The sequence below is a fragment of the Gadus macrocephalus genome, chromosome 17 (assembly GCF_031168955.1).
Source record: "Gadus macrocephalus chromosome 17, ASM3116895v1".
Taxonomy (NCBI): domain Eukaryota; kingdom Metazoa; phylum Chordata; class Actinopteri; order Gadiformes; family Gadidae; genus Gadus; species Gadus macrocephalus.
Genome location: NC_082398.1, coordinates 697,291 through 707,875, shown reverse-complemented (window position 1 = coordinate 707,875; position 10,585 = coordinate 697,291). Strand labels below are relative to the sequence as shown.

The 10,585-nt window shown below is 51.7% G+C and overlaps 1 protein-coding gene and 1 long non-coding RNA gene across 2 annotated transcripts; both read right to left on the bottom strand.

Moving 5' to 3' along the window:
• Positions 1–88: 88 nt before the first annotated feature.
• On the bottom strand, positions 89–1,509 carry LOC132475746 (uncharacterized). Its single transcript, XR_009529971.1, has 2 exons — positions 1,404–1,509; positions 89–1,303 (listed from the first exon to the last, which is right to left on the bottom strand). It is a non-coding gene; the product is annotated as an uncharacterized LOC132475746 (long non-coding RNA).
• Positions 1,510–1,858: 349 nt separating this feature from the next.
• cckar (cholecystokinin A receptor) lies at positions 1,859–10,389 on the bottom strand. The gene is made up of 5 exons (XM_060077030.1): positions 9,931–10,389; positions 8,542–8,793; positions 5,641–5,902; positions 4,568–4,695; positions 1,859–4,269 (listed from the first exon to the last, which is right to left on the bottom strand). Exons 1-5 carry the CDS (start codon positions 10,052–10,054, stop codon positions 3,620–3,622), a joined length of 1,416 nt encoding a protein of 471 aa, XP_059933013.1. The 5' UTR covers positions 10,055–10,389; the 3' UTR covers positions 1,859–3,619.
• Positions 10,390–10,585: the final 196 nt, after the last annotated feature.

Genomic DNA, 10,585 nt, shown 5'->3' with positions numbered 1-10,585 from the left:
AAAAAGTCAACCAAGTGCTTTATATCACATGCTGGGTCGTATTTAAAAGAACCGCCCACTTTCTGTCCGAGAAAAGTCCAAAACTAGGTGCTATCAGCCGATACTTTCTGTATATATAATATGGTGTTAGCATCGACGGTAGCATCTGTCCGAATTAGCGCTTCTTCTTCTTTACAACTTTTATTGTGAATATCCACTTTCCAGCCAGCCTGAAACCTTTACTCTTTAGGGATAGCCATCACCAAAACTTACTGTAGAATCCTTCCACCTAAGCGGGGTCTGTGTTACTCTCTACGTCTTCCCCTGGGCTCTGCTGTTTTATATGGGGGTGACCCCCCCCCCCACCCCCACTATGTGGTCTTGTCTCAAACATCCCTTTGACAATCTGAGCGGACTCCCAGTTTACAACGGTTGATTTTCTCTTTCTTTCTTTTTTTCAATCTTCTGAGACTTGAGTGTTGAGTTGTGGCCGATGGGGGGAGGTGGCCGTGAGACAGCATCACCGGCCCCCCCTCTTCCCGTGTCACCGTCATGGGGGTCCCCCCCATGTTACGCCTTTTTTACCACCTCCCCCTCCTCCATTACCATGGCTACATAGCTCTTTCAAAAGGAGCGACGGAGGAATAAAGTTAGGGTCTGAAATCTCATTCTGTACGCATCCGCAGCGCTTTGGAGAAAACATCGTCACTTAACAGCAGATCTGTTCCTGTTTTTATTATTTTTTATTTACCTGTCTAATCAATTCATCATGTTTGTTCTGATTCAAAAAGCAGCTGTGATGCTCTGAATAATGTGTGTGTGTCCTCTAATATACCAAATGTGTTTTTATAACAGTTTTCATGCACTGCTATAAAAAACAGGGCGCAGGCGAGGCAGCTTTTTAAAAAGAGGGGCGTGTGTGTGTGTGTGTGTGTGTGTGTGTGTGTGTGTGTGTGTGTGTGTGTGTGTGTGTGTGTGTGTGTGTGTGTGTGTGTGTGGCCATTAAAGAGGAACCCCAACCGTCCTCCTTAAAGACTGATTGGCAGTGAGGGCGCAGAGTGCGTCGTTCTTCTGCTTCTGCCCTCTTTTCAAATCTCTCCAGCTACACCCTTCTTTCACCTCCCATCATCTCTCCTCTCTCTCTCCTCTCCCCCTCTCCTTCTCCCTCACCCTCTCCTCTCTCTCACCCTCTCCTCTCTATTTGTATGTTCCTTTTGGGGAATGTTCGCTCAGCTGGTTTACCGCTTCGCTTTGCCTCAGCCAGATTTCGCTTCAATGAATCTGGCTGGCTTCTCTCTCTCCCTCCCACTCTCTCTCTCTCTCCCTCCCACTCTCTCTCTCTCTCTCTCTCTCTCTCTCTCTCTCTCTCTCTCTCTCTCTCTCTCTCTCTCTCCTCTCTCTCTCTCTCTCTCTCTCTCTCCCACTCTCTCTCTCTCTCCCTCCCACTCTCTCTCTCTCTCCCCTCCACTCTCTCTCTCTCTCTCTCTCTCTCTCTCTCTCTCTCTCTCTCTCCCTCCCACTCTCTCTCTCTCTCTCCCTCCCTCTCTCTCTCTCTCTCTCTCTTCTCTCTCTCTCTCTCTCTCCTCTCTCTCTCTCTCTCTCTCTCTCTCCTCTCTCTCTCTCTCTCTCCACTCTCTCTCTCTCTCCCTCCCACTCTCTCTCTCTCTCTCTCTCTCTCTCTCTCTCTCCCTCCCACTCTCTCTCTCTCCCTCCCACTCTCTCTCTCCCACTCTCTCTCTCTCCCTCCCACTCTCCTCTCTCTCTCTCTCTCCACTCTTACTCTCTCTCTCTCTCTCTCTCCCACTCTTACTCTCTCTCTCTCTCCCACTCTCTCTTTCCCTCTCTCTCTCTCTCCCCCCCTCCCCCTCTCTCTCCTATGTGTGCTAGTAACGGTCAACAGAGTCATTGTGGTAGTAGACTGCTCTCAAAGGGTTGCTGATGGTAGAATCCTGTGCCGTTTGTAACATTTAGCAATAACGTCAAAATGAAAAAAAAAGCAAGGGGACAGTTTTTTTATATGATAACATACAATAGTTTTTGTTTTTTGTACATATTGCAGTTTCCGATCATGCTCAAAGCCGTATGTCATTGAAAGAAGAAAACAAATATTGGCAATATTGGCAAAAAAACGAAAATAAATAAAAAAAAGATATAAATTTGACCTTGTGTGTCTGGTGATTATTTGGGTTCATTTGGCATTAATGTCATCAGGCCACACCTTGCCGGAGATTAGATGAACACACAAACCTTCTACAACGTCAACATGGCGGCTGGCATCCTCTCCGGTCGGTCGGGGACCTTCAGAGACGTTCCTGCGCGTGAAACCGACCATTACAATCCGTACAACTGACCGGTCTCTGGGGTTCCTGCTCAGCTGGCCTAGCTTTGGGTGCTACCTCCGGTCGGCTCCGGGCTCGGCCGTTAACGACTGTTTGAATCCACTTTAGAGTAAAGCCGATAAAAGCCCCCACGGTGCCGCGGCCAACGGCGTCTTCTCAGGCCGCCTGCTCGTCTGAGAAGGCTTTATTTGGGCAGCCAGAGGTGGCTCATCTGGTCGGGGTTCAAACGATGAGTCAGGACCGCCTGTCTGCTCTACGACGGTCTGGACCGTTAGATGAGCTTCTGTCATCGACCTCGTAAATGTCACAACAGATTTAACTGCCTTAATTACCGTGATCTATGTGGGTATTTTTAACAGTCAAAGGTCATCCCTCAGTATGACTTGTGTTGGGAGGTTGTCTACAGCAGTTGGTTTATACGGGATTATCATAGGCTCAGAGACTTGAGACAGATGTCGCAGTACATGTGACAGAAACACACCGACGCAGGACAGAGCAGAGATTATACAGCACTGAACACAGACGGCTCTTCTGCGGCGTTCTTTGAAGAAGGAGGCAGGTGTCGAAAGTCCCACCAAACGGCCCGAGCACACGCAGTACGACATCAACGCACACACACGGCGCTCAAGGACGAAAACAAACAGAAACACTGGAATGGGCTTCCTCGGGTGCTGTGAACTAGGAATACATTGCTCAACCACAGATGAATATATAAAAACAAAGCGAGATGTTGAAGCCGCGCCGCGAGCCTCGACTGCTCATCTTGTTTGTGTCCACAGCGGAGCTGTGTGGGACTTGGTTTACACCGTGCCGCGCTCCAGGAGATCCTGTCCAAACACAGCGGCCTCAGACATATACAGCCGCTGGGCCGCTGGCCTTCTCCAAACATGTGCTCCTATTATCGGATTAACACACTTGCAGATCGTCCGGTGTGCTAACATAAGGTACGGAGCTGGTCTGCTGCCTGAACAATGTCCAAAGTTGTTTAAAGGGTCGAAACTAGACGGATCTTTTGGACGATGACTTGAATAATACGGTGACGGTCGAATCAGATGGGGGGTTTGATTGATGGATGGGCGGTGACAGCGGTAATCTCCCCTCATGGCGTTCTTCTGCTTGCGGTTGGCGCTACATAACAAGCTGAAGCAGAGTATAAGCCGTACCATAGTCCTACGAAGGGCTCGGCAGGCCGTCAACCAATCAGACGGTCACGACCCCCCCCGGCGCCCGGCGGATCCTCCCCGTCACCTCGAGGCGTTGGCGTCACGCGTCGCCCGGACCGGGCGCGTGACTCCTCCCCCTCAGGCCTCGGGCTCGCCGCCGGCCGGCGCCCGCACATACGTGAAGCGCACGCAGGCGCCGCCGCCGCCGCCGCCGCCGGGGGGGCTGAGGCCGTTCGCCGCCGCCCCCCCGCCCCCGCTCCCCCTCCCCTTCTTGCTCCCCGCCGACCTCCGGAAGGCGGAGCCTCTGCTGGTGCTCCCGCCGCCGTCGGCGTGGCGACCGGCGCCCCGGGCGCAGCAGGAGAAGGTGGACAGCACGCCCTGGCGGAAGCGCTTGTTCATGAAGCAGTAGATGAGCGGGTTGACGCAGGCGGACACGTAGGACAGCAGGTGGATGAAGGAGATGGGCGCCCCCGTGAGGCGGTGGGCGGAGCGGCGGTCAAAGGCCTGCCAGGCGTTGACCACGAACACCGGCGTCCAGCACAGGAAGAAGAGCGACACGATGACCAGCAGCATGCGGATCACGCGCTTCTTGGCCACCAGGTTGGCGGTGGAGCTGCTCCCGGAGACGCGGCCCAGCTTGGCCTTGGTGGACGCGCCGCTGGCTCCGCCTCCGCCTCCGACCCCGCTGCCCGGGCCCGCCCCTCCCAGCAGGCTCCTCCTCTTGGAGGGCGTGAGGTAGCAGCCGTCGTTGTCTCCGGGTTTGATGCTTCCTGTGCTGCACTGTCTCTCTGCCGGAGGGCGGGAGAACAGGGTGGTTAACGGAGAGACGTCCAGGGGTCCGTACGGGCCCCCCAGGGTCCAGGGGTCCGTACGGGCCCCCGGGGTCCAGGGGTCCGTACGGGCCCCCCAGGGTAGAGGGGTCCGTACGGGCCCCCCATGGTCCAGGGGTCCGTACGGGCCCCCGGGGTCCAGGGGTCCGTACCGGCCCCCCAGGGTAGAGGGGTAATCAGGCGCCGGTCTGTCAGCCTGGTTAATGATGAATGGGAGCGTTTAAACGGCGTGCGTGGAGGCCGCCTCATCACTCACCTCGGCTGCTCTTCCTGTTGGTCATCTCGAACTTGATGCCGCGGTAGAGCTCCAGCGAGATGAGTCCGTACGCCGTCATCATCACGATCCCCGGGATGAGGAAGAGCAGCAGCAGCAGAGACACGTACCTGACGAAGAGTCCAGAATATAAAGACCGGCGCGTCTTTGAGAGTAATGAACCCCTGGCCTCTCTGGGACTTCCTGCCAGGAAGAGACATCTTCCTCCCCTCCTTCCCCGACGGTATTAATAACAGAGTAGTGGGCACGGAGGTGTGTGAGTGGCTGCCGTCGGCCCACAGACGAACGAGCCTGGGACCAGGAAGTGGTCGTTACCGATGCGTTTCCATTGTTTCCGTGACGCTGGCCCTGGGTCTCGAGCCGACAGCTAACTCTTGTTCTAACGATAACAAGTTGTACAGAGAACCAAACATATGGAGGACATAAACCACCTCGGCCCCGACCTGGGGCGGGGGGGGGGGGTCTGGAGTGAGGCACTCTGCCGTATAAAAGAGATTCACGGCCTTCGTAACGCAGAGCGGAGGCTTTCCGACAGCAGTTAATACGTGAGGGATGTCCGACGGCGTCTGAGGACGTCTGCTGAGGCACCACAGACCAGCGGTAAAGGGCCTGGCTTCATCACACTGAAACACACGGAGTGTGGGAGAGCCTGAGGTTGACTTTTAATACTTTTAAAGGGCTGGTCTGACCTTGACCCAACAATATCATCTCATGTTTCCCTTCCCAATAGCACCAGACTGCTACCCAAAATCGACAGGCGTCAGCCATTGTTCCAACCATTTCGATACCCGTGAGTGACCTCACCAATGGGAGCGTCACCCCAGACGTGCGACGTGATTGACAGGGCGACACCCCAGCATACCCAGTGGACCGCCGTACCAACTAGTGCCCCGCCCCATAAGAGTTTGATCCCTCCCACTCATGACGTCACTAACGAAGACCCACTAACGAGGCCCCACTAACGAGGCCCCACTAACGAGATCCCACTAACGAGGCGCCACTAACGACGTCCCACTGCCCCGTGGGTTAAGCGGGTAACGAAGCCTTCTGCTCACCAGGACTGCTGGATGACGTCGTTGGGCCACACCAGGCGACACATGTGGCCGGTGGAGTTGTTGATGCGGGTGAAGGGCCTCAGGGTGCTGGAGATGGGGTAGGGCAGCATCAGGATGAGGGAGGCCGCCCACGTGGCCGAGATGACTTTGACGGCGTGCGACTTGGTCTGCCAGGTGCGCGAGGTGAGCGGGTTGCAGATGGCGCTGTAGCGCTCCAGGGAGATGGCCATCAGGTTGAAGGTGGACACGCTCACCGACACGCCTGGGGACAGACAACGCTCACTTCCTGTAAGGAAATACCACCGGCTTCCTGTTTACCAAACAGTCGGAGCGGCTCTGGGGACTCTGGTTTGAGATGCTTGGAGGAGGAGAAGGGGTTAGGGCCAGGGCTCCGAACCCGTTCAAGGAACGAAAACGAAAACGAACGGAATTTTACGAGGAACGGGAACGTAAACGTAAACGAAAACCAAATGGTCTTCAACTGTTCCGGAACAGAAACGTTATTCTGAAATCCCCAAAACCGGTTAATAACGTTTTTTTCTCCGTTCTCTATATAGCCTATACAATTTCACAAAAGAATAGCCTATTTACTGAAAAAATAAATAAATAAATCCGGTTGCCGCGTTCACTTCGCCGCCCGCTAAACTCAGTTGTCACAAATTCCCACCACCACCCTGGCGAGAGGCAATTTAGAAACAACAGTTGCACTGAGCTCTATCTTCGACAAAGGTAACGTGAGCTAAATTAACCGAGTGCACTATATCGCCTTTGCATTGTTTCTTGTTGGCGGGCGTGCCCTTAACCTGCGTCCGCGTCCAAGTTTCATTGACATGATCAACCAGCCCGCCCGCATCCTGATGACAGCCCTCACTGCTGTCTACACACAGCTATTTGAGAAATGCCAGATTATAAAACACGCATTTCAAAAATCGAGTCTGACTGTCAATAACAATGCGGGACAACGTCTCAATTTGCGGGACGTGTACAAATTAATGGAAATGCGGGACTATCCCGCACAAAGCGGGACATCTGGTCACCCTATATAGACCACAAAAAGAGACTGCACCCAATAACACTGCCGGAACGTTAAGAACAAACGTTATTTTACGTTCCGAACCGGTTCAGGAACGATATGTTGGTACGCGGAACGCAAGAACGAAAACGTTAAATATACCGGTTCCGTTCGGAGCAGAACGATTGAGAAATGATTTATTTTCCAAGCCCTGGTTAGGGCGCCTTGCTCACGGACGCCTGGAGGCACACTGTAGGGGCTGGGAATCGAACCATGACCCTTCCAGATGGGAGTCGCCCTAGCCACTAGAGCTTCCCGTCCCTCTCTGCTGTCGCTGATCGGTTGAGTGAATGGCTCCTCTAAGCCGTGGTGAAGTACTGGCTGTGTTCCCCTCCGGTCTGAGGTGTTGCACTGTTTTAATCTAAAGTTTAGACAAAGTCTGTCAAAACACAAACACTTCTCAGCTCCTAATTGACTGCATTGCTAAAGCCAAATCCAACCAGGGTGACTGTGCTAATTGGAACGTGAATCTGTGGTGGAAATATTAATCGTAACTATAATATACAATTATATACAAATTTGATAAAGCTTGTTTCAATAATTACGAGTAAATTGAAAAGGGATTTGTCTTCCCCTTGGACCTAGAGATGCCTCCCGTTCTAATTTCAAGGTGTCCAGGTAGTTTGCATTTTCATCGCCACTGCAGTGTGATACTGAGGCCGATCGACTGACTACTTTGTTGTGTAGATTCCTTCAACTGTCCCCCAGCCTGGCTTGCAGCTTTGCAGACATGTCCACTTCACCCAGAGTGTATTGCAATTGGTCTCTCCCGCCAATCCTTAACTCTTCACGAGCCATGGTCATGGCTCACCTTTGATTCCTTTGTATTAATGACCAACGATGTGAGTTGTAAGAATAAGAAGAACTTTATAAGAATCATGTTCCCCCATTGCCTCTATGAATGTATTTGTTATGCTGCGAGTAGCTTCCTAAGATCAAGCTCTACAATGTAATCAAAGACTTTGCTGTCCAAAGTGTCCTAAAAATACATTATTCTTAATCAGTATCCTATTCAAGGAAGCCTTCAACGTTGTTGAGTCAGCGTGACCCGAGCAGCTGCATGACAGTAGATTAAACCAACCCTTTGAAAGGGTTCCAGAACTATCTCTACCAAACCGGCTCCTCCATCAGCTGGTTGTTGACACGCCACGGCGAGCAGATCCTGTCTGATAAATACCTCCACCTTATCGCCCCGGCCCCGAGAGGAGAGGGGTAAACGGGTTAACCTGCCCGAGATGGACGGCCGGGCCGCTAGCATGACAGCGCCGTGGTTAGCCGGCCGCATAATACCGACCGGCAGGAAACGTCAGAAACCCGACCAGGATAACAGCGCAGATATGTGTCGGAAAACCATCGCTAATCCGATAAAACGGCAAGATGAGGAATTTGAGATTCCGAAGTCAATTATTTTCGCCACAGCTTATATGAGTTGTTGAGGTTGTTCTGTTTTTCTTTTAGCTTGAGGTCACATCCTGTGAATACCTCCACGGTTGATGTCTCTGAGAGAGATACAAACCGGCCCCACCTCGAAAACATTCCTGTTTTCAAGTCAACTTTAACCCTGATCCAGAGGAGGTCACACCGGCTCACTAACAGACAAGGCTTAAAAAGCCAAGTGGGACTTTTATTATTTTTTTTAAATTAAAAGTCAAATCAAGAATCATTTGGCATTTTAAACAATTATTATTATTGGATCCTCACACACATAATATTATGGGTGCTTATTTTGCATGCCTGATGGGACCTAATTGGTGCCCTTTTAGGTTCGCGATCCACAGTTTGGACACCGCTGAGACCTCCACAGCCAAACGGCGATCACCAGTGCTCACCCATGAAGTACATAACCAGCTTGCACATGCCAGCGCCGAACACGAAGTTCCTCATGAGGTTGGGGATGAGCGTGAAGGGGATGCAGACCAGAGAAACCATCAGGTCGGACACGGCCAGCGACAGCAGGAACAGGTTGGTGACCGTCCGCATGCGCCGGTTGCGCACCAGCACGGCGATGATGAGGGTGTTGCCGAGCACGCTGAGGAGGAAGATGAGGCTGTACAGCACGATGCGGACCGCCTCGTTGATGTCTGGATCGGGTCGGGTCGGGTCAGAGAGAGCGAGAGAGAGAGAGAGAGAGAGAGAGAGAGAGAGAGAGAGAGAGAGAGAGAGAGAGAGAGAGAGAGAGACATGGATGGAGATAAGCGCAGGCAGGTAAACAGATGCGGGACGAGATAGTTAAAGACAGGCGGGAGAGAGAGACAGCTGAGCAAGGCGATCTCAGGTGCCGTCGCGGCAGGACGTCGGTTCCACATTTCTGTGACATTACCCCACGTGAACATACAACTCAAGAACACACACAAACACACACACACACACCCACCCACACACACACACACACACACACACACACACACACACACACACACACGTGTTTTAGAGGAGCACAGAAGAGAATCACACACAAACCTATATAAAGAGACACAAACACACATGTAGTCGAGGAGCTACTGGAGACGCATACACAAACCGACCCATAAACACACACACACACACACACACACACACACACACACACACACACACACACACATACACACACTCACTCTCTTTGTACACGTAGTACAATCTGACATGACGGGTATGCAGTGCCTCGTGTATTATTTAAAGGTCTAGACTAGACATATCCATTTTTGGGCTGCATACTATTTTATTTAAACTGAGATAAAACTAAAAGACGAGAGTGGTCTTTCTGCTGGCTGATGGCTATAATAAGATCCAGCCAACACCGTATGTTATGGTCTTATTCCTTCGTTTGTTTGAATTGATTTTAACTGAATAAATTAGATCATTAAACGACAACAGGCAATTATGCCTCAACCAACAGGAAAACAGCCATAACATCTCAAACATTACAGTGTTTTGTATTTTTATTTTTTATAAAATGCAATTTTGACCTGATCTGACCTGAGACTGAATCCTTCCCCTCACCTCCTCCTGACCCTCAACCTGTCAATCAACTGAGACCTGAACCTGAAGCTGTCAATCAACTGAGACCTACTCCTGAAGCTGTCAATCGACTGAGACCTACTCCTGAAGCTGTCAATAGACTGAGACCTGAAGCTCAACATGTCACATACTGGAAGACCACCAGTCAATGTACTGGGAGACAACCAGTCTGTACAGGGAGCCTACCAGTCTCCACTGGGAGCCCACCGGTCACACACCTTTGGGTTCTGGCGGAGAGTCCAGGTCTTCACACTCGGACTGGTTCCTGATCCCGAAGCTGCAGAGGATCCGGTTGAGGTCGGTGGAATTTAGCAGCAGGTCCGTCAGCGTGGAAGTTTCCATGGCGCGCGAGGACAATCCAACACTGGTTATTAATAATGTTAATAATATCAATAATATTAGTAAGACCAGAGAGCCGCGGAGACAGAGGCTCTGAACCGGTCTGAACCTGGACCCCGACGGAGAGGATGAGGTCTGTCAGACATGGTGGCCGCGAGGTGAGCGAGAGAAGATGTACTCGAGATATTAATGGTTAATAAGATGAAAGTTGGCAGGAGGACGAGGGGCTGCTGCGCGTGGCTGGAGCGCTCCGCCGTGTGTGGCGCGGGAAGCATCGCGTGTGGAGTCGTGGCTGCGCGCGGAGTCCTCCCGCGCGCTCTGACAGCATGACGCGTCTTTCTATTACCATGTGTCACTCATATCTGCTCTGTCTGTGGATATATATGAGGACACGTGTGTGTGTGTGTGTGTGTGTGTGTGTGTGTGTGTGTGTGTGTGTGTGTGTGTGTGTGTGTGTGTGTGTGTGTGTGTGTGTTTGTAGATGTATATGTGATGGATATACATATATATATATGTACATGTGTATATATACAG

Excerpts from the sequence above, each read along its gene's own strand:
- cckar (XM_060077030.1), bottom strand. The coding sequence starts at position 10,054 with ATGGAAACTTCCACGCTGACGGACCTGCTGCTAAATTCCACCGACCTC. Across the intron at positions 4,696-5,640 it reads GACGTCATCCAGCAGTCCTG|GTACGTGTCTCTGCTGCTGC; the intron begins GTGAGCAGAAGG and ends ACTCTTCGTCAG. Across the intron at positions 4,270-4,567 it reads CAACAGGAAGAGCAGCCGAG|AGAGACAGTGCAGCACAGGA; the intron begins GTGAGTGATGAG and ends GCCCTCCGGCAG.